General features: G+C 57.7%; 1 protein-coding gene across 1 annotated transcript; it reads right to left on the reverse strand.

Moving 5' to 3' along the window:
- Positions 1–12,038: 12,038 nt before the first annotated feature.
- On the reverse strand, positions 12,039–21,365 carry SNX20 (sorting nexin 20). Its single transcript, XM_090259669.1, has 4 exons — positions 21,248–21,365; positions 17,521–17,658; positions 16,040–16,197; positions 12,039–14,953 (listed from the first exon to the last, which is right to left on the reverse strand). The coding sequence occupies exons 1-4, from the start codon at positions 21,294–21,296 to the stop codon at positions 14,288–14,290; spliced, it is 1,011 nt and encodes a 336-aa protein (XP_090115795.1). The 5' UTR covers positions 21,297–21,365; the 3' UTR covers positions 12,039–14,287.
- Between the last annotated feature and the right edge of the window lie 6,468 nt (positions 21,366–27,833).

Consider the following 27,833-nt stretch of genomic DNA (forward strand, 5'->3'; position numbering starts at 1 on the left):
GAGACCCTCCAGAGGGAGCCTTGAGGTGGCGGGGTTGGGGAGGCCCAGCCAGCCATGGTCGTCCTCAGGGCACCTCGGGGGCATCTGGGCAGGTGTGCTGGAGCCCCCCCTCTGAGGAAGCTGATATGCTGGTCTGGCCTAGGGCCAGGCATCAGGATGTTTCCGGCCCCCCACGCCTTCCTGGGCAGCCGGACTGAGAACCCAGAGCCCTGAGTTTCCCCCAGATGACCTCCAAGGGCCCTGGGAGGGGATTCCTAACTTCGAGAGTCATCGGATCCTCCCAGGAAGCACGTTAAATGCAGGGACCAGGCTCCCCCCCAGAGTGGGATTACTTGGGTGTGGGGGGTGGAAGCTGGGACCAGTGCTTCTCACAAGCTCCCCACCCCAGGAAGTGGGGCTTCAGTGGGACCCTACGGCTGAGAACCGAATGGGCTAAGCCTGCGTGAAGCGGGGGGAGCCCAGGGGAGGCAGACAGAGTTCCCCTACCCCTGCCCTACTGGGGACCTCCAGAGAGCTTCGGGATGTTGGAGCAGATGGCCGTGACCGCACCAGGGGACAGGGCTGGAGTTCAGCACAGCCCTCCATGTGCAGGCTGAGTCCTCCTCCTCGCTGCCCAGCCACCGGGGCCCTCAGTTACCTACCGACCCTCCCCTGTGATAAAATGACAGGCCCCTGAAGAGAGCCAACTTTAATTTAGGGAGACTCCCAGGGGTGTCTTTCAACAAGGGCAGGTTTACCCTGACCCCTTCTGCCCTTGGCCCTTTCGGGAGAGGCTGATGGCCTCTTTCCAATCTTCCCACTTGGCTTTTCGGCCCTTGCTCCCTGGGGAGGCGGCCCAGCCTGGCCTTGGGGTACAGGGGCTTGGTGTGACCACCAGCAGCAGCACTGCTTTGCTGTGCTGTAGACCCAGCTTGGTTCCTGAGCTTCTGGGCACCCTACCCTGTGTCGGGGAACTTGGAACTGCTCCTCCTGTCGGAGAGGCTGGAGCACTCAGGCGCTGGGGGTGTAGAATCAGTGGTCACTCTCACCTGAGGCTGAGCCCAGCCCAGCTCTCAGGCCCCTGCTGCATGCAGGCTGTGGCCTCAGCTGTCCAGTGGCGGCCGTGGGGATAGGCCGGTGCAGCACGAAAATGCAGAAAGCGTGGCCCTGAATGGACCACAGACAGAACGCGAGTGAAGAACATGACCACCGACGCAGGGAGACCAGCCCTGCCTTCTTGGGTGTCAGCTGGGGACCTGCAGGTCGAATGGCTCAGAATTCCCACTGCTCCACGCGTCACTACCACCGACCGCAAGCGCGCCAGGAGTCCTGATTCGGGGGTTCCAAATCCATCGGAGTGAGCAGGTGAACTCATAAATAATCTGTGACTAATCAGGAGCGCCTGCCCGTCCTTGTTTGTGCCTCTGACTGTTTAATGAACATCTGTTTCCCTCAAAGCCCTGTGGCGGTCACCAAAGATTACTTTGTCATCTCAAAGGCTCAGCGCAAATCAGTGCGTGCGGAGCATCTGCGGAGTGCCTGAACGACACGCATTCCCGGCCTCCCACCTGGCCCCCGCGCTTGGCACAGCCCTGTGGCGGGGTTCATGGAGACAGACGGAGATCGGAACATGCTGGGGATGTGCTGGGTAGCATGGAGGGAAGGGGAAGTGCCCTTGGACTCGGCCTGGGGCCTAGCACAGTCCAGGTCCTGGGTGACTGTGTGGCTCAGTCCCCTGGCTAGATCCTTTCCAGATGGAGAGGGGCCGCTGGCCATCTTTAACCGAAGTCACCGACCCCATTTCCTCTGACTCTGTCCTCAAAGAGCAGCATCTGGTTGTGATTTGGCTCAGAGATTCCTGGCCCAAATATTCTAGAGTGGTCCATGTGGCCATTTTCCCCTCCCTCCTCCCTCGTTCCCTCCATCATTCCCTCCTTCCTTGGAGGATCTGAGTACCTCAATCAGCCTCGCTGTGTGGCTTAGTTACTCCATGTCAGTCCCTGGGGTCTGACCACCTTCTGTAGACAGGGAGCCGCCCAAATAGTATGCTCGAGGCTTGGGAAGAGCAAAGGACAGCCCAAAGCTGGAACTCACTGCCCAGAGAGATAGTGCTCAGACCCAGCTGGCCTTTCTCTGGACTACACCTTCCCAAGTTCATCTCCAGAGCCCTCACTCCATCTGTACTTTAAAATATTTACTGATCAGCTGCTCTGTCAGGAACCATGCTGAGCATGAAATAAGACATCCTCCCTGCAGGCCTTCGCAGAGCTGGCAGCCCAGTGCGGGGACAGCTGCCACACGCAAAATGACCTTGTCCACTGTGATCACTCTGGGGAGAGATGGGAGGGAACAGCAGGAAGCACGGTTGAGGTGGGGCACTGGAGGCGGCCTCTCCAGGGAGTGATGTTCAGGTGGAGACCTCAGGGAGGCAGAGGAGTCAGCCAGGTGAAAAGCTAGCAGAAGCAGCTGGTGCAAAGGCCCTGAGGCAGAAGGGCGGGTGGGCCATTGGGTGAACCCACAGAGGCCCGTGAGGCTGAATGGGGACAATGAGGGGGGAGCCCAGAAACATCGACAAGCTGGACGGTCAGCAGGGCGGGTGGGACAGGACGTGACTGACTGTCCGGCCACTTAGTGGAGAAGAAATTAAAAAGGGCAGCCTGGAGACGGGGCTCCCCCCGAGGGGTGCCCCGCTGGATAGGAGTTGCTTGTGCTGTGCCTTCCCATGAAAGTGCCCAGGATGCACGGGGGGATTGGGAATACCTCCCCGGGCCGTGGAACAACATTCTTCTGAAGTGGGGGGAGGGACAAAAAGTAAAGCTGGGAAGAGCCCCGGAGAGAATGAGGCCCGCGTTTCCTCCCCGAAGGGGCTCAGTGGGCTCAGGAAGGCGGAAGGGCAGGGCTGACGCGCGGCCCCGGGCCAGGAGAGGGGAGGCAGGCAGGCACGGTGTTGGCTTAAACGGGGGGGACTGAAAAGGCCCCTATGTTCCCACTTTGTGCTTTGCTTCTCAGACAGCCTGGGACCTTTGAAGTCGCGGGCCCAGTGGGGAGCGGGCTTCTGCAGAGACAAGATGCTCGTGGGGGCGGGGGCGGGGCCAGGGGGCGGCGGGGACTCTTATTAGGCATGCTCGAGCAAAAAGAAAGGCAAATCCAATGATAATGTACATCTGTTTCAGGGAATTTATAAGCTTTGAACATTTTTTATGGGCAGATAAGTGGGTCCTTTTCTTACCATAACTTAGAACTTCAAAGCTGAGTGTGTGGATAATGCAAATTGCTGAAATATGAGATTTTCCCTACAAAGAGGTTTCCAAAAAAGACAAGGAGGAAAAAGAGAGAAGGAGAGAGAGCGAGCGAAGGCTAATTGGTGCCACAGTCTTTTATGTACACGACACACACGGGGCAGAAATTGATTTTTATGAAACAAGAAATGGATGGGAGAGACGGGGTGAGGAGGAGGGGCCGCGGGGCAGGTGTGGGGGCTGGGACGGCCCCCGCCCCCTGCCCTGCAGGTTAGGCCAGGCTGTGGGGTCAGCCCTGGGAACACAGCCCCCCCTTCTAGGAGCCCTCGCCCTGAAAGGGGAGGACACGGTGAGTGGGCACAGGGATACTTCAGAGCCAGGCAGGTCACCGTCTGCGCGGGCGCTGCTCCAGCCAAGGCCCCGGTGGCGCTTCGGGGCTGGATGGAGTCCGGGGGCCTGGGGAACGCAGATCTCCCGCCGGAGAGCGGCTCCGTGGGGCAGGCGCGGTCCTGGTGGGCGGGGCCGTCCTCGGAGGCGCCACCGCTGGGTCAGGGGTCCCAGGTTCTGCATCTGCGACCAACCCCGCCAGGCTCAGCCCTCTGTGCTTTTCTGGTGTCGCTTCCCCCCCCCCGCCCCCCCCACCAAGTAGCCTGTGAGGTCAAGGCCAGGGACATAGGAAACACACAGTATATGCTGGTGGAATGAACGAACGAACGAATGAATGAGCGAGTGGGGCGGGGAGGGCCACCGGCTCCACCTTTCACTGCTTCCTGGGTCCCCAGCCGAAGACTCGGCTGGGAAGGGAAGAGAGGGGCGCGTTTGCTCCTTGGGGTTGACGCTGATGTCTCTTCACGCCAAGGTGATTAGTCGAAGCCAGTCTTGTTTTTTCAACTTTTTAATATTTACAACATAACCCAGTATGAGTGTTTGAGCTTGTCAAGTTCTTTTGGCATTACAAATGCGAAGTTTTCTTTTTATGTTTTTGCTTTTTTTTTTTTTTTTTTTTCCTTTCTTCCCTCCCCTCCGCTCCTCTCCTTCCTCCAGTTGGAGCGGAGGGGAGGGCGGGACAGGTGATCTGAGTTTACAGAAAGCTGCGACGGGGCTTCCACGGAGTCCGGGCGCCCTTGGGACGCAGGCAGACAGGGAGGACGCGGCGCCTCCTTGTTCTGGGCCCTTGGAAACGCCGGGTGCCGGAACCCCACGAGAGGCAGCATTCCCTGCAGGTAAGCGCTGCCCGGGCAATGCTCACAGCAACGCAGGGAGGCGGGCTTTCTCCCGTGTCCATTGCACGGGTGAGGGCGGTAAGGCCGGGAGCTTGTGGAATTCCTTGGCGTCATTTGACCCACTCGGGTTGCAAAGCCTGTGCTCTGTCTGTCTGTCTGTGTCTTCTGCACCCTCCCCGCCCCGACCCCCCGAGCGTGCCCCACCGCCCATGAAACGGGCTGTGCTGGGCAGCACACTCGCTCCGGTCCCATGGGTGGGAGCGGGTCACATGGCCACGCCCCAAGGCAGCGGGGCAGGAGGACCCTCCACGCCAAGGGGGTCGAGGAGAGTGGACATCCGCGGGACAACAGTGCCGGCTGTCACACGTGCAGGCTCAGGGGGACGCCCGGTCTTGGGGAGTCGGACGAGCTGAGCCTCAGTCCTGGCATGGCCGCAATCTGCTCTGCGGTCTAAGGAATTCACTTCCGCCCTGTGGGCCTCCATGGGCTCATCTGTGCACCGGGGTTAACGACACCGTACGGCGCTGGCTAGTGTGACTGGGAGGGCGCTGCCCTGGACTGCAGGCGGTGAGGACAGGGCTGTGCACAGCTGACAGGGGTGCCACCCCCCCCTATAGATTAGATCAGTCCCATCTGACCTGGGGTCCCGCGGCCCCAGCCTCACCTCCGCCATCATCCCCCAGCCCCCGCCCCCGCTCAGACACCCCGTGGAATGCTCTGGAGGCTGGAGGTGGCTTCCGGTCTCATGACGGAGGGTGGGGTGGGGGGTGCGGGGCATCGGGAGGGCCAGAGGACCGGCAGGCCTTCCCGCGAGCTGTCAGCCTGGTGTCCGGTGCCATTGCGGGTGGGTGGCCTCAGGTGCAGGGGTCACAGAAAGAGAGAATACAATTTCCTGATAAAATAGAAGAGCCGATTAAGTTAACAATGGCTCGTGTGGCTAGTTTGAAAATGATAATTAATAGGCATTAATTGCGTATTTAGAAGTTGAGCGTGGCGTGCGCATGGAGCTGCTGTCAAACACGGTGACTCCCGTGCTTAACAAAGACGGGGCCCAGATGGTCCCACAGCCCCTGATGAGAGCGCCACGAGGGGCTGCTGTGAGGACGCGGGATGTCACTTGCTGTTGTGCTCCTCCTTGCACGACATCCTTTCCGAGAAGATGCTTATCATTAGTACTTTCATCTTCGGTTAACTAGCATATGGCTCCGGCTGATTAAAACCCCCTCCTGGTTTCCATCAGCAACTGGGGATCAGGTTTCTCATGGTGGCAGCGGTGGCCTTGCTGGTCCCCTGGTAAACTTTTCAGCCACAGCTAAGTCCGGGGGAAGAGCGGTGAGGTGGGGGGCTTGGAGCTGACCCTGTCCATGTCCCGGGGGCTGGCCCTTCTGGAACAACCCGAGCCAGGAGCCGGTGCTGGAATGCCTCGGAGGTCAGGCTGGGCTGGCCTGAGTGGTCTTCAGGGACGGGCCCAAGGTGGCTCGAGGCCAAGCTGGGCTGACCTTGGCCATGGCTAGGAGGTGTGCTCTCAGAACCCCTCCTTCCCGTAGGAAGCGTGAAACATCGAGGCAAACTCTGAGGGGCCACTCACCAGGAGGAGGAAGAGACAGGAATGTGGACTTAGGCTGGTGTTTGAACCTTGGGTCCGCCACCCAGGCTTCAGCAATCCGAGACTCACTTGTCATGGTGACTGGAGTTACTGCACTGGAGTTAGGGACAGAGGGAGGGCTGTGGTCAGGGCTCTGGCAGGCTGGCACCTGGTCCCAGCCCGTCAGGTTATAGGCCATCTGGTCAACCCCTGCCCAGCACTCACGGGCCCCGGGCCATGCCCTCCTCCCTGTACGCCAGGCCCGCAGGCTGCCACATGGGGTGGCCTCGGGAGGAGGGTCCGCGGAGGAGGCCGAGGCAGTGCCCTGCTAGGCACTGGCCGAGGTGGCTCTCCCTTGCCTTGTACCACGCTCGTTTGAGCCTAGGGGAGAAGCCTGCGGCTTGGGAACAGGAAACCCCCATAGCTGCGCCCTGTCTCCCTACCTGTCTCCTCAGCAGTAAATCGCCCGCGGTCTTCGCTGAGCATACTGCATTTACGGACCTGTCTGAGCCAGCGGTGCTCACCTGGAGGGCTCACTGAAACACGACTGTCGGCCCCCCACCCCCAATCTGATTCAGGAGGTCTGAGGTGGGGCCTGAGAGGCTGCCTTTCTAACAAGTTCCCAAGTGATGCCGATACTGCTGGTCCAGGGAACCCACTTCGAGACCGCTGGTTTGGGGCACCTGTGGTCCCAGGCCTTGGAAGACCAGCCCCTCCCCAGGGCCACCTAGCCTTCACATCGGTGCCCGTCCCATGTGTCCTAGTCCCCACCCCTCCAGCCTTCCCCTCAACCTGCTCCCAGGGTCTGTAAGACACTGGGTAACTGGGGAGATTCATAAAATGTCCAAGCTCCTTGTGACAGGTCTTCTCCCTGACCTCTGGGGCTGACAGAGTACAGCTCTTCTCTTTGTCCTTGAAACACAGCACCTCGGATTTGGAGGCAGCCATCTAATCAAGACTCTTTCGGCTGATTAAGTGGCCAAATCCCAATGCAACCTGGCTTATGCGCAAAGGAGGGCCTTCAGGCACGGCTGGATCCAGGAGACAGTCCATGTTGCCAGTACTCAGTCTCCCTGTCTCCTCGACACAAGGTGGAGGGTGAAGTGCTGCGTGTGTGTCAAGATAAGGAGAGTCGGAGTGTCAGATGTCTCTTGTCACTGCTGCCGCAGTCCCCGGGGCTGCCAAGTTCAAGGACAGTGATACGGGCTGCAGGGGTCACAGGGTGAGGAGGACTTTTGATCCATCTTCTGAACTGCCCCTTGAGAGGAAAGACGCCCACGCAGAGACAGCCCAGAGGCGTGACCATCCCACTTGAGCGAGCCTCGGTTTCCCCGCCCAGACTTGTGCCTCTTGCAGAGGCGCCTCCCACGGCTGTGTGCATGAGGCCGAAAGGGGATGAGGCTGTGCCTAGAAATGGGGGAATGGAGGAAATCACACGTTCCCAGTCCTTGGGGGCACTGCAGCGAGGGAGGTGCCCGAAGACACACGTTCACATGATAAAAGGTGACCATGAAGTGGCCACGTTTTGTCACAATGAGAGAAAAACCTCAACTCAACATGTTAAAGCCGAACAATGGAGCTGACTGCTGCCGTGTTCAGGTGCAGTTCGATCTAGGAGCGTAAGGCCATCGGGCCCCAGCATCTGTCCGTGTCTCCCCCCATCTGTGGCTCTAGTGCCCCCGTCCCTCTTGAACAAGCTCCCGGCAGTTCTAGGCAGAGCCCCAGGATTGCTGCTCCGTGGTTCTGACCAGCCCACATGCCCACCGTGCAACCAGTGGCTGGGGCTGGGAGAAGGCCCACCCGATGCCACTCTGCCAGCTCCGAGTCACACACCAGCACCCCTGAACCAGATGAGGGTGGAGGGGGGGTGGTCACCCTAAAGCGAAACTGGGTACTCTGCCCAGAAGAAGGGGAAATGCATGCTGGGGGGCCCACCCAACCCGTGTCACTACTTGCGCCAAATTATCAGCCTGCCTGAGTCCCTTCTCCGCCCCTGCCTGGAGCCTCTACCCTTATCTCTGCAACCCCCCCCCCCCCAGTCCTAAAGGCCACCCAGCCCAAGACGCCCTGGGGTCCTCCCTCCTCGGGAGAAAGGAAGCAGGCAGCAACCACATGCTCTCAGTAGTCTCGCTGACGTCCTTTATCACCCATCAGGGGAACGAGCAAGTCCTCTGATCACAGCAAAAGGGGAAAGAGTGTTTAAGACGCAGCCCGGGAGGGTTTGCTGGGCACCGGGTGGGAAGCCGTCTGTGCTGTTTTCAGAGCAGAAACACGGGCCTCGGTCTCCAGACTTGCCTGTCGGAGGACGGTTCAGGGTTCGCCTGCAGCTTGGGCTTCTCAGTGTGCCAAGGAGCCCCCGAGGCCTCCCCCAGGGACTTGTGAAAGGGGGTTTCTAGGGGGAGAGCTGCAGCCCAGACTGCGATTCACCATGAATCATGGGCTGGGTTCAGCGTCTTTGCAGATGTGGTCACACTGGATGGGGATGGGCCCAAGTGTCCTCATAAGAAGAGGAGAATTCAGACACACACACACACACACACACACACACACACACACACACACACACACTGAGGGGAGAGGCAATCTGGGGACAGAGGCAGAGATGGGAGAGCTGTACTTATAAACCAAGGGACAGCAAGTGTTGCCAGAAGCCACTAGAAGCCAGGAGAGAGTCAGAGGGACAGGCATGGGCCTGCTGGCACCTGGATTTCAGACTCTGGGCCTCCAGAATGGTGGGAGAACACACTTCTGTTGTTCTGAGCCACCCAGTTTGTGGGTTGGTTACAGTATCCCTTAGAACTGGTAGAAGTGCCAAGCAGAGAAACTGAGGCCCAATAAGAGGAGGAGCAAGTCCAGGGGCAGCCGGTGCCCACCCCACCCCAAGCACATGGGCATGAATCACCGAGGAGTGTCTTCTCAAAGGAGAATACCCAGATGCTGTTTCCAGAAGGAGCCAGGAAGCCCAACCCAGGAAGAGTGGGCACGTGACTCCTGGCTCCTTCCTTGGCCTCTCTGGCTCCTTGTGGGCCCGGGGAATATTCTGGAGCTTATTATCACATCTGCAGACACCTGTAGCCTGTCCGTCACCCCAGGAGGGAGAGGAGGTGGTGAAGAGAGAGCAGAAAGCTACCAGGGTGGCTGCTCTGCAGGGCTGTGCAGTGGGGGGCAGGGGAGGAGTCGAGGGAGAGGATCCCGGAGAAGAGTCCAGGGTCCCCAGTGGACCCCAAGCTACAATAACAAAACAATAAAAAGGACCCTGATCTTTGGTGACGGAATAATTCTTAGTGACTAAATGAGAAGCCAAGTGCACCATTTTTAAATCGATGTTTAAAGAAAGGAAATCAGGTGTATGCCTTCCTTTTGGAATGAGTGCTTTAGGGCCTGAATTCTTGGAACCAAAGAGCAAGCCCGGGGTGGGAGGCAGGAGATCTGAATCCAGGTCTCAGCTCTTCTACTCCAGTGTTCTATGACCTTGAGAGTTCCCCCCATCAGCACACCGTCCCTTCTGTCACATCCCCCCGGCCAGGGTCCAGGACAGCCCACATGGGAGGGGTGGGGAAGCTGACCTTGCCTCTCTGCCGAGAGGCACCGAGATGCCCCAGGGCCGATGGCACGTGGGAGGGATGAAGAGCTGGGGCCGCCCCTGCAATTTCCTACATGCTTATTTTAGCCCGCACCCGCGAGGACCTCCTGCCCCACTAGCTGATGCTAGTCCCGTGCCGGCCTTCCGTGACTTGTTCTTGTGCGTTTGCTGTCAGAGCCCCACGCTAGCTGGGGGGTGTGAAGTATCTTCGTCTCCACAGTTCACTTGTCCGCAGCCTGACATTCATGTAGACACTGCCCCCCGCCCCTGCCCAAGCCCCTGCAATGAGTTAGCACCATGAGGCAGCACAGGCTGGGGGCAGAGGCCTCGGGTTCAAATTCCGGGTGCCGCAGTACTTGGTGCGTAATACATATCAAGTTCATCTCTGCATCCTTTTATCCAAATGTTTTCATTGTGAAACATACCACACACTGAAGAGTGCATGCAATGTCAGTGTGCGACTTAACACATCATTACAAAACAAATGTCCTTTTCACCATCTCCTAGGACCAAGAATAGAGCACTCCCATTCCTGGAGACTCTTCACTGCCCCCCCCAGCCCCTCCCTCTCCCAGGGTAATAGCCACCACCGGATTTCAGGGTACCCCTTCCTGCCTTTTTCTGCTTGTACTCTTAATAACCACTGTTGGAGAGTTTCTCTTCTCCATCGTTATTAAATTGGAATTATACAGGCTGTGCTTGCTTGCTTGATTGATTTTAAAGAGAGAGGGGAAGAGAGAGAGAGAGAGAGAGAGAGAGAGAGAGAGAGAGAGAGAGAGAGAGAGAGAGATCTCTTATCCCACTTACTGATGCATCATTGGTTGATTCTTGTATGTGCCCTGACTGGGGATCGAACCTGAAACCTTGGCATGTCTGGATGAAGCTCTAATGGTCTGAGCTACCCCAGTCAGGGCCCAGGCTGTTCTCCTTGTGTCTGGCTTCCTTCACTCCATCCAGCTTGGGGGATTCATCCACTTCCTGGTGCGTAAGTACACTTTGTCCTCACGGCTGTATGATATTCCTGGGTGTGATGGTACCACAGTGTACTTACCCGTTTCCTTGTTGAGGGGCACCTGGGTTGTTTCCAGTTGTGGGTTATTGTTGACAGTAGCCCTGCTCTGAAATCCTAGTTCATGATTTGGGTGAATGTCTGCCTGTCTACCTAAGGGGTACATTCCTCAGAGTGGGTGGGAGTGCTGGGTCACCAGAGTCTATGTCTGGCTTTAGCAGATGGTGCCAAGTGGTTCTCCCAAGCGGTTGTACCAGTTCGCCCTGTGACAAGCAGGGGACATTTCTCCATTCTTTTTCCTCCCACGTGCTCTCCCTCCTCCAGCCCGGGGTTCACTCAGTCCCCAGGGGGCCCGGGGTAGGGAGTGGTGAGAAGTCCAGGCCCCAGCAGTCCTCTCCCCTCCCCCAGTCCAGCAGGCAGATGGACAGGAAGCCCCCAGAATTTCTCTGTGCCCCCAAAATGTGGGAGGTGGGGTGAGGTCTGGGGAGCAATGTTGTGGGGTTCTGGGGGTGCCCACTCTTCCCGTTGGAAAAAAGACCTCTTGCCCTAACGAGGGAGCTTAATCACGCCCTCCCTCTCCCCTAGGAGCCAGCTGGCCACAGCACGCAAGGCTCCGGTTCCGGAAGGGTCTGTGCACCTCTTGACTATTTTTAGGGTCCCTGTTTTGTTAGGACTCGCGGGTTTCACCGGCTCCCTTCCGATCGCCCGAGGAGGTGGACGGGGTGGCAGTGCGGAGGCCTCCTTCCGTCTCTGGGGCCTCTGAGCTGCGGGGAGAAGCTGGGGTGTGTGTGCAGAAGCCGAGGCGATGGGGTCCTGAACCCCACCTGGGGGTCGCCCGGGACCCCAACCAACACTGGCGGTGGCGTGGTGGGGGCATTTAAGGAGGCGGAGAAGCATGAGCGCTTTCCCAGCAAAGCTCTTAAAAAAAAAAAATTCTAGCATTAGTTCAAGTCCCTTTGAACGGGTTTTCAGTCTTTTTTTCCTTCCTTTTTTTTTCTTTTTCGGGAAATGCTCGATTCCACTGCCCGCGCACTCCTTGGCTCCAGCGCCGCCCGCGTTGCTCTCTGAGCCTCCGGTGGGGCTGCGCCATCTGCTGGTCCCTTTCTGAACTGCAGGTGCCGCTTCCCTCCAGAAGCGCCGGGGCGGGGCGGAGGGAGCCTCGTTATTAACCTTAAGGATATCGGCGATGTACTTACGTAACTCTGCGACAGTGTTCATACTCACTAGGAACAAAGAAATGCACATCAGATGAGATGAGCCTCTCATCTGTCACATGGGAAATAGTTGTAAAATGCTAACATCCAGTGTTATGAAATGTTGGGAGTACATGGTCATCTCCCACTCAGCTGGTGGATGAGTTAAAACAGGCTCTGGAGAGAGAGAAATTAATATTATCGAAGTCATTAAAACTGTCTGATCATGAGTCAGAAAAATCTCTGTTAGAAATTGTTTTGGGAGCACACAGATACAGAAAGACATTGGTCACGGCGTTTGCTGCTTTGTCGCCTGAAATAAGGAAACTCTGGAACGTTGCCAGGCAGTAACGCAATCAGGGTACATACATTAGGATACAATGAAACCAAGAACAATAGCACAGAAGAATATGTTACCGGGAAATGCTCATGAAATATTGATAAAATGTAATCATACTTTACTTTTTCATACGCGGATACATGTTAATTAATGATGGATACATTTATCTAAACCCACAGCATGTAGAACACCAAGGATAAACCCTCGTGTAAACTCTGGACTCTGTGCGATAACAATGTGTCAGTGTATTTGTGCATGGGGGGAGGGGGAAGTGGGAAATTTCTGCACCCTTTTCTTAATTTTTCTATGACCCTAAAAAACCTGCTCTAAAAACTAAAGTCTATTACATTTACAAAGCGGATTACCAAGCAATATAAGACCTATATCCGTTGTAGGCTGGGTGAGCAATTGTGATGGCTGCACTCTGGGGCGGTGGCGGTCCTGCCCGGTCTCCTCAGGAAAGGACACGTGGGTGTTCCCTGCGTTTCCTACAATTGACAGCTTCACAAGAACCCTGGAGGAGGTCCTCTGGGTTTGCAGGGGAGGGCACATGCATGCCTGGAGCCGCTGCAGCTATTTTGTCACCAGGAGGTGGGAGAAGGCAAAGCTGAGGGGAGCGGAAGTAATACAGAGAAAGGGAAAGTGAGGAGGAGAGACTGGGTGACAAGGCTTGAGGTTTTGGATCTGGCTTGGCTTCAAGCTGGTCTGTTCCTAGACTTTTCTGATAACCAAGTCCTCCCTTGTCAGATGAACCTGGCTTTCTGTCACGTGACACCAACAGGGTCTGTGTGCCCCAAACTCAGGCTCCTCAGCTGGTTTGCTCGGAGTCTGTTACTGGGCATGGTGGCAGCACAGATGCAGCTTGCCAGGTGTCCCTCTGTTGACACCTGGGACCTTCCTCTCAGTGGGCACAGCCAGAATGGGGGCTACCTCCTTGGGTCCCCAGGGATGGAGGAGGTTCCTGCCTCAGGGTGTTTCTGCTTTCCCTTTGCCTAAAATCCTCCCCTCCTCATCTGCTATGGCCATTGCCTTAGCCTCCCCTATGGCTCTCTTAAACGCCTCCTCCTCTGAGAAGTCCTCCTTGATGATCTGGCTGACGGAGACCATTCTCTCCCAGCTCCTGTCTGTTCTGTGAGTGGCTGCCTTCTAACATATCCCTTCAGTGGGGGCAGGGACCGGGTCTGCCTGTCTTCATAACCCACGGAAGCCATTCAAGGGACAGTTGCCTTATAAATGAAAATCTGCTCCTAGACAATGAATTATATCATCCTAACCAGAGGAAGACTGGCACCTTCCCTTGTTAAAAATGCCTTATGAGCCCTGACCGGTGTGGCTTAGTTGGTTGGGTGTCCTCCAGTAGAGTGAAAGTTCGTTGGTTCTATTCCCAGTTAGGACACGTGCCTGGGTCGTGGGTTTGGTCCCCCGTTGCGGCTCATGAGAGAGACAACTCATCGATGTTTCTCTCTCACATCAATGTTTCTCTCCCTTCCCTCCCCCATCTCTCTAAAGAAAAAATGCCTTATGACGTGACTGCCTCTATCCATCAAAAGATGACAGGCACCCCATCCCAGGGCCCACGCTGGCCTTGAGGAGCAGGAGGTGACTTTTTGTTTTGTGAGTTTGTCTACACACTAGGAGGGAAGACCAGAATGCTTAGGCTAACAGGTGGGAATATTTGCTATTTGCTTAGGTAGCAACTTTGAGCAGGAAGGAACAGACAGAATAGACCCAGGACGGCTTTGGAGAAGAAATGGATTAAGCTGTGTCTGTAGTGAGGTGTGGGGTGGGATGGGCTGGTATGGGGATGGGGATGGGGGAGCCTCCACTCCAGCTACCTGCAAAAGCACCTGCGAGCTGGAGCCCACTCTCCAGCGTTCCGGCAGCTGGGTCGGTGGTTTTGAGACCCAGGGAGCCTGGCATCTCAGGGACACAGGACGGGCACAATCAGGGGCTTCTAAGGACGCCCGGGAGAGCTTCAGTTCACCACGGAGTGGGAAATGGAGGGCCAGAAGAGGGGCTCGTCCGAGGTCACCCAGCAAGTGGCCCAACAGGGCTCCTCCCACCCAAGAGGCAACCCAGACAGCCGGCAGAACAGCGGTGGCCGCAGGTCTGCAGCGCACCTGCCTGAGCCGCTCATCAGAGGTACTCCCGCACGGCCAGTTCCTTCAGGGTGAAGTCCCGGGCGGCGGGCTTCCGCTGCTGGCTGCGCTCCAGTCTCCCCTGCAGCGCCACGAAGTCCTTGCCCAGCGCGTAGGCCAGGCTGATCAGGGCCTCCAGCAGCGGGGCGTAGTAGCGGTGCCCCTCCCGGGCCTGCAGGCGCTCCAGGGCACGCTCGCCGGCGGCGAAGGCGTCCAGGGGCCGCTCGAGCGCGCGGTGGCACACCAGCACGGCGCAGAGGGCCGGCACCGCCGTCGCGGGGCAGTGGCCCGTCAGCTTCTGCTGCAGGGGCAGCACGCGCACGAGGATGTCCAGGGCCCTGGCGTACTGCCCGGCCCGCAGGCAGCCGAAGGCCTCCTTCAGCTCGGGCCGCGTCAGGAAGTCCACGAACTCGCGGGACCTGCGCACGCAGCGGATGGAGTAGAGCAGGCTCAGGTACTCCTTGAAGGCCCGCTTGCGCTCTAGGATCATCTCCTGCGTGAAGTTGCCCACCAGGTGCTTCTTGGGGAAGGGGACATCTTCGATCTCCTCCCGGAACGTCTTGAGGAGGCTTTTCTGGAGCATCTGGAAGTCTGAATAGCGTCGTTCCAGGATGGCTTTGTCGCTGTCAAAGCTCCCTGTCTGGATGACGACGACCTGGTACACCTGCGATGCAGAGAGGGCGGGCGCTGAGTACGTCCCGACGGAGGGTTTGAACTGCCAGAGGAGCCTGGCCGTAGCGTAAAGCATGCCCCGAAAATGGAGCGTCCTCGTACACCAGCCTGCTTTAAACCGCCATTGGGATCGGCCGGGCTGGAAAAGCGGATCAGGACAAGAACCAACCCAAGAATAACTAACACAGAAACAAGGAGGCCCCTGGGGGGTGGGAGGTGGGGGAGAAAGAGCACAGGAAGGGGCCACGCAGGGGGCGGGGTGGTCTAAACTGGGCCTGGGGTCTCTGAAAGGGACGCACGTGCTCACTGTGCTCTCCACGTGTGAAGCACTTGGAGAGGCTTCAGCTCCTGTTCCGTTCTCTTTCCAGAGGACTCTGACAAAGGGGGCAGAGTGCCTGGGTTCTAACTCCGGCCCCACCTGGGTCTGGTCTAGCTGTGTGGGCTTAGGGAGTTAATGTAACCTCTCTGGGCCTCGCTCTGGTGAGGATTCAATGAGCGGATGCACGGAAGCCCGGCAGCAGTCCTGAGAGAGGTGGAGCGTGGCGCTTCCCTGGTCCTCCACGGGTCCCTCGGCCCAGGCTACAGTTCCACTCTCACCAAGCGGGCAGCCCCAAGTGCAGAGCTGTCCCCTGGGAGCCGGCTGCGGTTGAATAACAGTGCTTAGCTTTCCTTGTATGTACTTTTACAATCACCTTTTTTTTTTTTATGCCACGCGATGCTGGTGTTCCCTCTAAGGTATTTTTTTAGAAATAAATATGTTTAGCGTTTTTTAGAAAGTGATCCAATTTAAAGGAAAAAATTAGGTGAATGGTAATATACATGGCACGGGGAGGTGGTAAGAACGGTGATGGGTCGCAGACGACGAGGACTGGGACGCACGGGACTGATGGCTAGCTGCTCCCTAGGATCCGGGACTGGGACTCGTCCGTGTCCAGTCCTCACGGCACCTCGCACAGAGGCGGGCATGAGATCTTGCTTGCTCACCCCTGTCCCGGAAGGGCTCTGCAAGTTCAAGGGCGTGAACCCATCGCGTGGCTGGGCACGCCGAGGCGCGGGCAGGGGCGGAGGCGGTACTTACCACGAATTTGGAGACCTTCCTCTCCTCGATGCGGGCCGAGGCGACCTCGAAGAGCAGCTTGACTGGCTTCCAGCAGCCCTTCTCGTTCCTCCAGTACTCCTGCAGCTCCCGCGTGGTCATGCCGGAGCCGGGGCTCGGGCCGGGGCTGCCGTCGGCGTCTGCGGGGACAGCACCCGTCAGGGCCTGCTCCAGGGCCGTGCGCATGGGGGCGCGCACCTGGGGAGATGGCTGGCTCTGCTGGGGCCGGACATGGATTCCCAGAAGAGCCGCGACTCCCCCTCCCCTGTGCTCCGCCTGGCTCAACCCATCCTGCCACAGGTAACCGGAACGAGCCTCTCGTCCCCAGGTGCGTTCGCTGGGAAACGCAGAGTGTGTGGCATCGTGCGCTTTGGGCTTGCAGGTCGGCCACTGTGGAACCGCAGGCAGGGACAGCGGGACAGTGGCTTGCTCATCTCTACACTACCTGCAACACTGCCTCGCGGTTGTCGGTTGTCACCGGCCTCCGGAGCACAGGCCAGTCACCCCTGACTGTCCATGTGCAGTGCTGATTCTTGCACAGACACCCCTTCTGTCCCCAATGCCACCCTCCTCCCACCTCACTGGAGCCCCTGGCCACTCTGAGAATCCTGGCAGAGAGGAGAGTCCTCGTCCGCCAAAAATACACAGAATGCACGAGTCACCGTGCCTTTTCTTCCAAGGCACACGGGTCCCAGGGGCCCTTTTCCCATGTAGCCTTCGAGACCCAACCCTCACGGCACCTCATGGCATGAGAGAGGGACCCGCCCACCTCGCCCTGTAGCCTTTCCCGGGCATCTCAAGGTACCTGTCACAGCCCTGCTCCCCGACTAAACGTGAGGCCCAGCATGCTCTTTGATTTGTTCCTATGTCCCCAGTGCCCTGCATGGAGCGGGGCACAGAGCCGGCCTACAAGGGGGCACATCCCAAGCCCATGGCAGGAGTGAGGCAGTACCCGAGCCGGCAGAGACTCGCTCCAGGAGAGAGCGCTATAGCAGCTGCCCTGATGCTCACGGTTGGGGACCGTCCCACTGGCTCCGGAGGACGCCTGTCTCCGGCAAGGGTTTTGTAGTGGCTTGTCACGGGGAACCCCTCAGCCATGAAGGATGGGACTGGTGGGTCATAGCCTGGCCTCCTTGCTTCCTGCAGAGGGCCGCTCGGAGGGATGCTCCCCATAGGCTTCCAGAGGAGCCCCGTTGGAACTGAGCTGTTACCCGGTAGTCTGTTCATGGACACCCCACGTGGCTCCCCGCCCTTCCTTCCTTTCCCCGCTGCTCTGCTCTTGCCACGGGGACCACCTGGCAGATACACCGCTTGCCCGGAATCCCTGTCTGTCTCGGCTCTGGGATACTCGAGCTAAGAGAGCGGCCCGGTTCTCTTGTGGCATCTGCCCAAGTGTCCACAGGTGCATTTCAAATGTCCTTACCCTTCTGTCCCACTGACCAAGCCCCACTCCTCAAGCCCACCTGAGTCCCCTTCAGGTCCTGGAGGTGGGAGGTCCGGGCCACTGGCTGACACTTCCTGCTTGGCCCCTGCCAGGCTCCAGGCTCTGGGTCCTCTCCATCCAGGGCTCCCAGGGTGCTCAGCACTTGCCATGCTCAAGACTGCCAGGGGGACAAGAGAGAACAGTGAGTGCCCACTCATGCTGGGGTCCCTGGTGGGTCCTGGGATGCTGAGGACCCGCGCCACATCCCCAGGGCTTAGCCCTCCACGGCCCACCTAGCCGTCCGCTCAGCTGCCGGATGCTGAACTGGGGTCTGGCCCTTTGCTGGACTGATCAGTCCACAACTGGGCAGATCCTTTCTTCTTGTCAGGATCCTTATACTATTGAGCTGCTATGAATTTTAAATAAGGGGACTACAAGCAAAGGTAACAGCTTTAGTGATGAGGTGGAAGAAAGATAATGGCATGTCTGGAAAAGTGTCCCCAATCTTCCTTTGATATGACATTTGTAAACGAGCTCTCAGTGTCTAGAGCAGAGATCCTGGCCTCTGTATTTCCCATCTCTCTTTATCACTGAGCAGACATTTACTGACAACTTCTTAGACCCACCTCACAGTTACCCAGACTCTTCACATCCACCATCTTATTCAATAACCACAAAACCGTATCATGACTCCCAAGAACAGACGTGGGTTAGCCCCAGGTCGCATGGCCGGGGAGGGTGCCCAACGGGCCAAGCCAAATGCTGGTGACGTGCCCGGCTGTGCCCTCTGCACGCAGCGCCTTCTCCCTCGCTCAGTCTGAATCCGTGTGCGGTAGGAGTTCTGACTCTGGTTTGGTTTTTGTTTTTTACAGAGTCAAATTCTTACATTTTGGAGCTAGCCAACTGGACTCAGTTGACATGATCCCAATTTTGTTGGCAGCATCCAGAAGCATCCTAGTCTGGAGCCGGTCAGACATCTGCCTTCTTCTCTCCACCAGGCCTGATCGAGGTGTTGACCTTGGCCGTGTCGCTGCCATGGAGCTTCTCCCCAGCCTGTCTGAGCGGGTGCTCATTGGACTTGACCTCCATAGTGAACACAGGTGTGCTGTCATCTTCTGTCTTCTTCATGGCTGACTCGGGGGTCAGGGGACTGTGATGATGGCGTAGAGGTCAAGCTTGTTTCTCCTGGGGGGGCCCTCCAAGGATGTTCAGGCTGCCTGCAGGGCTGCAGCGTCTTTGGCTGTCAGAAGGCGGGTGGTGTGAAGACCTTTTTTATTTTGTTTCTGTGGATGATCTCAGCACCGATCTCTTTGCCTCCAGAGCCTTGGCTTTGGCTTTGGCAGGGGCGGGACTTCCTTCTTTGTTTTGGGCCCCATCCTTGTGAAAAAGTTAAATCCCCATTTTATGATAAAGGAACTGAGACTTTGAGATGCTGGTGGGTGGTGGGCAGGATGCTGACGCGGACTGGGCTGACCTTGGAATTCCCCCCCTGAGTGCCACCCCCAACCCCGCTCAGGGGCGGGCAGGAAGCAGGATTCCTGGGGCTCAGCTGGAGCAGTGACTGTCTGGGATCCTCAGAGGGGCGTGAGATGACCCAGAGCCTGGCAAGTTCCTTAACTTCTCTGTCCTCAGTTTCCTATCGGAGGGGATCCTACCAGAACCCTCCTTTCTGAGGCTGGTGTCCACGAGAAGCAAGCATCAGCTCAAGACCCCCCACATGCCTGGCACTGTGTCATGGTCCCTCTCATGATCTGATCTGGGATAGATGCTTCAAGAAATAATTGAGCAATAAATGACTCTACATCAAAGTATACATTGGAATAGAATTTTCAACATCTGAGACAAACTAGGGAAAGGGACAATGAAAGCATTAGCAGAAATTCAAAACCAGAGAGGTCCAGGTGACCTCACCCCCTTTTGAACAGGATCTGAGGAGGCCACAGGTGGGTCACAGGGGCGGAGCTGGGCTTGAACTCCGGTCCTTCGGATTCCAGGCTTGGGCCTGAACCCTTGCACTGCCTATGGCCTGGACAGAGGTGGGGCCAGGCTGCTTGAACAGCCCCAGCTCAGTTCCTGAGTGTGGCCAGAGCCCATCCCCATTCCAGGGGTGAGGACCCCCTGGAGCGGGCCTGGCCTGGGGGGAGGGGAGGCCAGCTCGGGTCCAGAGCCCACGTTTCCAGGGGACAGCTCTCTCTGAGTCAGGTCAAAGGAACCCCAGGCTGTTCTCCCGGTGGCTCTGGGCAGTTGTCCAGTGAGGCCGGGACCCTCCGCCCAACCTCCCCTCACACAGACGGGAGACTGGGGCACAGAGCAGGGGCACGCAGTGTGGGGTGCACACCTCATTCATCTCTCATCTCCCCTTAAGGAGCCAAGCCTTCCGTCCTGACCCACAGTGGGGCCATCGGCAAGTTATTTAGTGTCCCCAGGCCTTGGTTTCTCCATGGAGATGTCTGTGCTGTTGACAAGGTGATGGATGGCTCGGGGCAGGCCCCCTGCCTCCTGGAAGGTGCCCAGGCATGACAGCAAGTGGTCTACACGTTTTCTTATCGGATGGGCTCCTGGTGGCTGGGATTCTTGGGGCCCAGTGTGTCCTGTGGGCACCCCTTGGCACCTGCCTCAGTCAGCTCATCTGTAAAATGGGTGATGGCGAGTGTCACGGCCTCACCGGTCCCAGCCCTTCCAGCCCTGCCGTCCTGATCAGGCAGCTGGGGCCAGGTCAGAAGCAGGGACGTTTGCCCAGAGACCCTTGGAGACTCCAGGAGTGATGGCCTTGGCTGGATCACTGAGTAAAGGCCTGGGAACGCAGAGCACTTTTACTTTCAGAATAAAAATCCAGTTCAGCAGCCAAAGCCATTAAAGAGGAATGGAAAGGAATCCGAGACAGCTTCCCGTTCCTTGCGAGGCCTCAGTTCCCTCATCCGTGAGATGGAAAAGCTATCCAGTCATTGCAAAAGCCCTTTGGGGATAGCCTCACATGGGGGTTGGTGGGCCTTCCCCTCCCCTCTCCACACCAGGCATAGCCAAGATTTCTCAACTTTACAGCGAAACACTGCAGGTGGCCGGAGGCCTGCCCTCGGCCCAGGGGACAGAGCAGCTTCCCGGCCCCTCCACTGTCCAGCCCGTGTGCCACCAGTCTGCTCCCTCCCCAGTGCCCCGGGCATCCCTCCTCCCGCCAAGGGCCCGTGTCACATCCAGTCCTCCTGGTGGCCACCCAGGGCCCCCTTCACAGCCTGTGCTGCTTTTTGGAGGGACTGCAGAGACTGGCCATGAGGGTGAGCCTCCAGCGGACCCGGCCTCACCTGGGAGACAGAGGTCCCGGACATGGGGTGGGCACCCTCCTGAATGTGAGTCTGCACTAGAACTTTCTTGGGGTGGGGGGTGGGGAGCAGATTTCCTGACTCCCAAGGTCAGAGAGTTCAATCTAGCAGGTCTGGGGGCGGGGAGGTGGCGGTTGTCACAAGTCCCCCGGGACTACGCTAATGCAGGGTTCCCTGGCACCACGTTTGAGAAACACAGGTGTGGTGACCTAGTCCCCAGGTTGAAGAGGGCTTGTAGAAGCATCGGCCACTTGAAAGGAACTGAGGCTGCAGAGGGTTGAGGACGGCTCCCTGCTCTGTCCCACGGCGCCAAGGAGAGCCCCACATACGCCACCACCAGGCCTTCTCCGTCCCACCCTTCCCCAACAGGTACGGGGGGGCGGGTCACAGGAGGACGGGCTCAGGCCGCCAGGTGGCAGAGGCCCACCAAGCGTGGGATCAAACACTGACCTCCGACCTGAGGCTTCTGCTCTGTGGTGTCCAGGGGTCCGGTAGGCATGTCCTAGGGTCCTCTCGGCTCTCCGGTCCAGCTCCTGGGGAGCAGCCAAGCGGCAGTGGCTTCCCTAAGTTCCCCTTTTGAAAACAGGAAATGGGGTTGTGACCTGCTCCGCGTCGCCCCTGCCAATTGGCTGGGGAAAGAGGTGCAGTGAACCAGCACACAGACAGCCCGCGGCTCCGGGGCGGTGGCAGGAGGGTCCGGGCCAGGCCTCCCGCCCCACAGCCTGGCAGGAGCCCAGCTGTCCCTCTGAGTCCTGGACAATCTCTGGCCTTCGGGCCTTAGCTCCCAAAGCTCTCTACTGTTTACTGCCCTGCTGCGAGCTAGGCATGACGGGGTTCTTCATGCCCCGTTCACAGGCGGGGCAGCTGAGGCCAGGAACACAGAGCTGGTGGCACCAGAGCCAGTGTGGGATGTGGTCCCGTGTGGTGCCTTTCACTGGGCAAAACTGTATCCCACACCCCCGACAGAAGGAACCACGGAAGCCAAACCTCTGGGGGTGACGTGGTTCGTGGCCACCAGTGCTGTGGCCTTAAGGGCAGGCGGTGGGGACAAAGCAGAAAAATAGAACCTCGGAAGTCCACGCTGTGTCTTCCAGCTCTGATTCCGCCCCTCCCCATTAGAGGAAGTCACTTTTCTTAGTACACAAGCCACCTGCGGACAGACCCCAAAACACAGGAGTTCCATTTTACTCATTTTTTAAATTTTCTATAAATTGAACCACACAGAGGCACACGAGAGGCAACCGATCAATGTTTCTCTCTCACATCGATGTTGCTCTCCCTCTCTTCCTCCCCTCCCCTCTTTCTAAAATTAAATGCTTAAAGTCTTTAAAAAGAAAAGGAATATGCATGTAGCTCTGGTTAGGTCCAGGGGAGCCCCTGAGCGCTGCCCGCAGGTGCTTGCTGTGGCCCGGTGACATGGGCTGTGTGCACAGTGAGGCTGGGGCTGCCTCTCCCTCCTGTCCTCGGTCCCGTCCTGCAGCTTTCCAGGTTTCTGTCCCACTCTCTGCCCGGGACTGGAGTCCGCAAGACGCAGGGGTAGAGAGGCTCTGGGCCCTTCTCTCCAGCTCTGCGAGCCTCTCACCCAGCCGCCGGTGACCTCGGGGAGGAGTGTGTGAAAGTCACTGCTTCCTCCTCTGGGGGCAGGAGACGCTCTTTGGAAACTCCCGGACACCCCGGGGCGTCTGGCCTGAGCAGAAAGAACCTAGCTGGACCAGAGTGATCTGCCAGGAGCTGGCTTCTCTCTGCAGCACGGAGCTCAATGTGGTCACGAAGCTCTGAGTCTACAAGGACAGGCAAGTCCCCACTGTCATGAGGTGGGGGGACACAGAAGTGAACTCCCCCCCCCACTGTAGTACTGGGGCCAGATGGTGAGAAGGGGCACTGGGGTGTCAGGAAAGGAAACGCTGGCGTCTGGGAGTCTAGGTGTCTCTGTTAGAACTCAAATGGCCTGAATCTTCCAGTGGCTTCTGACTGCGTTCGGAGCAAATCCAGACCCCGCCTGAGGCCGGCCCCCTCCCAGCATCACTTACACAGCAGCACCACGGACCCTCCCCCAGCCTTCACCCACGTGCCCCCTTCAGCCCGCAGTGCCCTTCTCCGGGTCTTCCACAGCTCGCTCTGCCTCATCCTCACGTTGCAGCTTGGCTGTCTCTCCCTGCTCAGCCTTCCCTGACCCCCCACCCCCACCCCATCCAGAACTATCGTGGCTTTGCTTATTTGTTTGCTTGTTACAGCCAGTCTCAGACTCATGATGGTGGGGACTCTGTCATTCTGTCCCTACGGCTGGACTTGCCACAGTGAGTGTTCAGTAGCTGCTGTGCGAATGAATGAATGGGTAAAAGAAGTGAATGAATGAATGAATGAATGAGTGGGTGATGTAGTGGCGACTGGGACTGTGGCCCCAGCTCAGCCCGGACTCGCTCTGTGCCCTGGGCAGGCCTCCGCCGCTCTCTACATTTCAGTTTCCCTAACTGCAATATGAAATTAAATTAAGGGTCCTCCTCGCACCAGGGGGCATGTGACACCGCCACTCTGGGTCTCCGACAGGCTTGGGACACCAACACTCACAGATTGTTTTTTGTAAATTCGGCAAGAATTGATCACCCTGACAGATGAGCCTCCATCCATCTGGCAAAGAAAACCCAAACCAGTGAGGTGTTCGTGAGTGATACAAAATCCAGTCATGCTGATGTTCTCTCTCCGCAGCTGGGTGTACACGTGGAAGCCTTTTAGGACTCTCAATGGTCCTTCTACCATGGATCCAGCAATTCCACCTCTAGGTATACACCCAAGGAAAATGAAAACCCTACCTCGAGACGATACCATGGTCTTTTGGGTAAGAGACCAAAACCAAAGACAACAAAGAAGAAAATATATAGTATGTTGTGTGCAGATAAGTTCTATGGAGCAAAACACAATCTAAACCAGGGAGAGGGGCAGCCATGCAGGAGTCTAGAGGAAGAGCATTCTGGGCAGAGAGAACAGCAAATGCAAAGGCCCTGGGGTGGCGGCAGGTCTGGCATGTTCCAGGAACAGCAGCAGGTCAGTGTGGCTGTCCCAGAGTGAATGAGGGAGAGCGTAAAGAGGGGGTCCCAAGAGGGTGTGGGGTGCAAATAGCAACCCTAAAGCCCTTCCTTGGCTTTTACTCAGAAACGGGAGTCGCTGGAGGGTTTCAGTAGAGGAGTGACACGTGACTTGACTTTATTTTTATTTTTATTTTTAACAGACTCACACTGGCTGCTGTTGGAAGCATGGCCGGCAGCTAGGACCTCTTGCTATAGCCCAGGTAAGTGACGCCGGTGATGGGGACCCAGGGTCATGGTGGTCTCGTAAGAAGTGGCTGCATTCTGGATGTATGTCTAAGGTCAATCTGGAGAATTTGCTCTCAGGTTGGCTGTGAGTCTGAAAGATGAATGGGCTGAGTCTCCCAGGTGCTCTCTCAGCTTTCCCAGGTAACCTCCTCTTATTGGGCATTTAGGAGCCTGTTAGAGAGAAGCTGGTGGAGAGCATGTAGGTAGATCAGTACACCATCTGGAATGGCTTTCCTGGGGTAGCTTCAGTCCGTCTAATGCAGCAGTTCCCGGCGCCAACCTACCACGTACTACCTGTGCAGGTAATTACCCGGAGGCAGTGTGAGGTGGTGGGTAGGGCCCTAACTCCGGTGCCAGGTTCCTGGGGGCGAATCTCGGCTCGCGGTCACTACTTGGGGAGGTTAATGAATTCTCCTGTGCCTCAATTTCTTCATCTGTCAGTTAGGGATAATGATAGTCTGTCCCTTGGAGACAGGATTAACTGAGTTAGTGTATGTCAAGCCTGGCCCATAGTAAGCATTATGCAAATATCAGTTCGTTTTCTTTAAATTGACTTTACTTTTAAAAAATCTCCAAATACAGGTGTTTTAAAGGGAACATTTACATGAACGCCGTGGATGGAAAACTAGTGTTCCTTGTTTGGAATAATAAGGAGCCACCAGTGAGAGGTGTTTGAGCCCCGTTATACCAAAACTGAGGGCCTCAGCTCAAGCAGCAGGATCGAAGGGAAAATGAAGCAAAGAGGACACACCTGATGTGTAATACATGCGCCCCGAGTCACGCAGCCAGGAAGGGTGGTCCTGCCGTGCAGGAAGCGGGGCCACTCCCAGCAGAAGTGTGGCAACCCGGGAGGCGGGCTCAGCGTGGCGGGGACAGAAGGGGCGTGGCCTGCCGGGCAGGTGGGCGGGGCCTAACGCGGGGGGCGGGGCCCGGCAGGGGCGGGCCCGAGCGCAGGAGCCTTGGAACCTGCAGCGGTGGCCCCGACCACAGGGAGGAGTCGGGTGCTGGTGGCCCAGACTGCATGCTCCAGTGCCCAGCGTCGCCAGGAGAGAGCGGGAGCCCAGCGTCCTGCCCCCGGGGACTCGGACAGCTGGTTTCGGAGCCCTCCTGGCCGCCGGACTCAGGAAGGGCTGCTTCGGTTTCCTCCAGAAGGTGCCAGGCTCTACGCAGAAGGTAGACGGAAAGGGGGCATCTCGGGTTGGGGAGCCCCCTGGCGGGCTGTGGCTATGGAAGATGAGGAGGTTTGGGGACATTGGTAGAACTTCTGGGCCCCATGAGCTTTTAAGATGTAGTGAGCCGCAGTGATTTGGGGGTGTCGGGGACTGTGAAGGGGCAGCGAGCAGGATGGAAAGTCCTGAGGCACCGGCCGGCCTGGGAATGAGGAGGCCAGGCTTCAGGTCTCAGCCAGGACTACTCTCTCGTCTCTCGGGGCCTCAGTTTCCCCATCTTTTCCATGCATGCCTGGGTGACCTCTGACCATTCCTGCATCCTGGTAACCCTTTTGGGGCTCTCCTGCCCCCGCCCCTTGGTGGGTCCAGAGACCCCTCTTCATCCCCTCATCGCTGCCAGACAGGCCCACACCAGGGTCTGCCCAGTGTCACATCCTCTGTGCCATTGTCCTTCTCCTTTGCGCCTCATGTTCGGGAACCCCCATCTGACCCTCCTTCTCCTTTGTGCCTCATGTTGGGGAGCCCCCATCCAACCCTACTTGCTTCCCAGAAAACTAAAAAGCCCCCCAAATTCCCTGGGGAAAGGCCTCCCTCAGCTGGATGCCTGGCCCTCAATTGGTCCTTGTTCTGTCCCTCTGTCTCACCCTCGGGCTCCTCCCTGTTGTGGCTTTGGTCTCCCCATGGGCTCTCTCCTGGCCACAGGGTCCGTGGCCCACAAGGGGAACCCTTTGGCGAAGAAGACCAGAGTGACGGTCCCATTGCTTCTGCTGTCGTGTCCCAGTCACTCTGCCCACGTTTGTTGGTTACTCAGGTCTCCTTTGCCAGTCTGCACACTGGGATCTGAGGCTGGCGGGGACCCCACCCAGTGCAGGTCCCCTCTGCCGTGTCTGCTCAGCAATGGCAAACCCCTTCCTAATGAGACACTTTTCGGAAGTTGGGCCTCCCAGGGCCCCCCTCCCTCTTTGGCCTGCAGGGACTCCGGCTGAGCTTCCATCTCTGAAGCCAATCTGCTGCTCAGGGCCCACCCCGAGCCAGGCTGGCTGTGGTCTTAGGAAGGAAGGCGGTGTCGGGACCTGGGCTTGGGTTTGGGGATTAGGGAGGGATGAGTGGGTTACCCTTCCCTTGGCCCCGTTTCAGCAAAGAAGTGCCCCTTTCTCCAGGTGGATGGGCCTTGCCTTCCCTAAGGAAAGACTGTAAGGACCCCGAGGTTGTAGTAACGGAAGTGGAGAAGAAAAGGCAATGATGATTTAGCCTAAAGAGAGGAAGTTCAGCAGAGGATGAAAGAACAAGAGGCAGGCTTTCAGGGACAGTTTTTATTAGATGATGGGCAGACATCTGTTTTCTTTCTCTCCCAGTTTAAAATGGAGCAGGAGAAACTTAAATTAGACATAATAAGGAACTTCCTGAGCTGCTTCTGGAGGACAGCAATGAAGCCAGGTCCTCCCTCCTGGATGTGTAAGAGGAAACACCACAATGCCTGCTTGGAGACAGGATGGTGGCCAAATTGGTCCTTGGGGATTCTCCCTGCTCTGAGGTTTCTGGCCCAGGGCCCAGGGAGGAGATGGGACTTTCCGGCCGCCGGTAGGAGAACAGTGTCAAAGGTTACAGTTTTGCCTTGCCTTTCCCTCCCGGTGTCCACAGAGCCCTGACATTACTAGTTGGGTGTGTGTGGCTCAGCCATCCATCGGCTGCCCCAGACCTGGTACGTTAGGGAAGGGCCCTGCTTACTTGTCCCTGGTGGGTGAGCATACCCGTGGGCATGTCTCAGGTCCCCGTGGAGGTCAGGGTGGATACACAAAGCTTTCTGCCAGAACTGCCCAGAATTACCTAGTTCTAGACAACCGGTTGGTCAACTCTGGCTTCCGGCTCATCCTTCTGGGGTTTCCCCTGGCAGGTCTAGGCCTGTCAGTCCTGTGTCACCTGGCCTAGCTTTTCCTGCTCAAGGCCTGCCCGAGGTGACTTGGCCATGCCTGCTCACCCAGCCTGATGAGCTTGGAGGAGGGAGAGGACGGTCCAGACTGTCTGGATTCAGAGGAGAGAGCAGGTGTCCACCTTGGAGGGGAGGAGCAGGCATCATCCCGTGTCCTGTTAACTTTACAGTTCTTCCATTCCCAGCTGCCCTCATGCCCTGCAAATGTGGTGTCGGGGGGAGAGCACTGACCCCATTTCTGGGTTATGCCCTCATGGGAGGTGGGTGGTTCTTTTTCCCCGGGGGTGCTGGTGGGGGGCTGCTGTTTGCACAGCTGAGAACCACTCCAGGGTTGAGCCCAGCGCTCTTCCTTCCTCCTCCTGTTCTCTCCTCTCCCTTCTGCCCTTCTCCACTCCTGACCCCTCTGCGTGGCCGTGGGCACAGAGAGGTGGCCGCCTTGGCCAGGGAGAACGGTTTTCGGGGCTGGTTTACTGTACCCTCTGCACTGGGGATGCCCTCCTTCCCAAGCGGCCAGACGCACAGGCAACCCTGCTGCCGTGGTCCCCTCACCCAGCCAGCGCAGGGCTTCTAGATGGAGAGCTCTCCTTTCCCTTACCGTGGCGGGCATGTGACGACAGGCAGAGAAT

The sequence above is a fragment of the Furipterus horrens genome, unplaced genomic scaffold (assembly GCF_987537825.1).
Source record: "Furipterus horrens unplaced genomic scaffold, mFurHor1.1.pri manual_scaffold_13, whole genome shotgun sequence".
NCBI lineage: Eukaryota > Metazoa > Chordata > Mammalia > Chiroptera > Furipteridae > Furipterus > Furipterus horrens.

Excerpts from the sequence above, each read along its gene's own strand:
- SNX20 (XM_090259669.1), bottom strand. The coding sequence starts at position 21,296 with ATGCCTACCGGACCCCTGGACACCACAGAGCAGAAGCCTCAGGTCGGA. Across the intron at positions 16,198-17,520 it reads AGGACCTGAAGGGGACTCAG|ACGCCGACGGCAGCCCCGGC; the intron begins GTGGGCTTGAGG and ends CTGTCCCCGCAG. Across the intron at positions 14,954-16,039 it reads GGAAGGTCTCCAAATTCGTG|GTGTACCAGGTCGTCGTCAT; the intron begins GTAAGTACCGCC and ends TCTGCATCGCAG.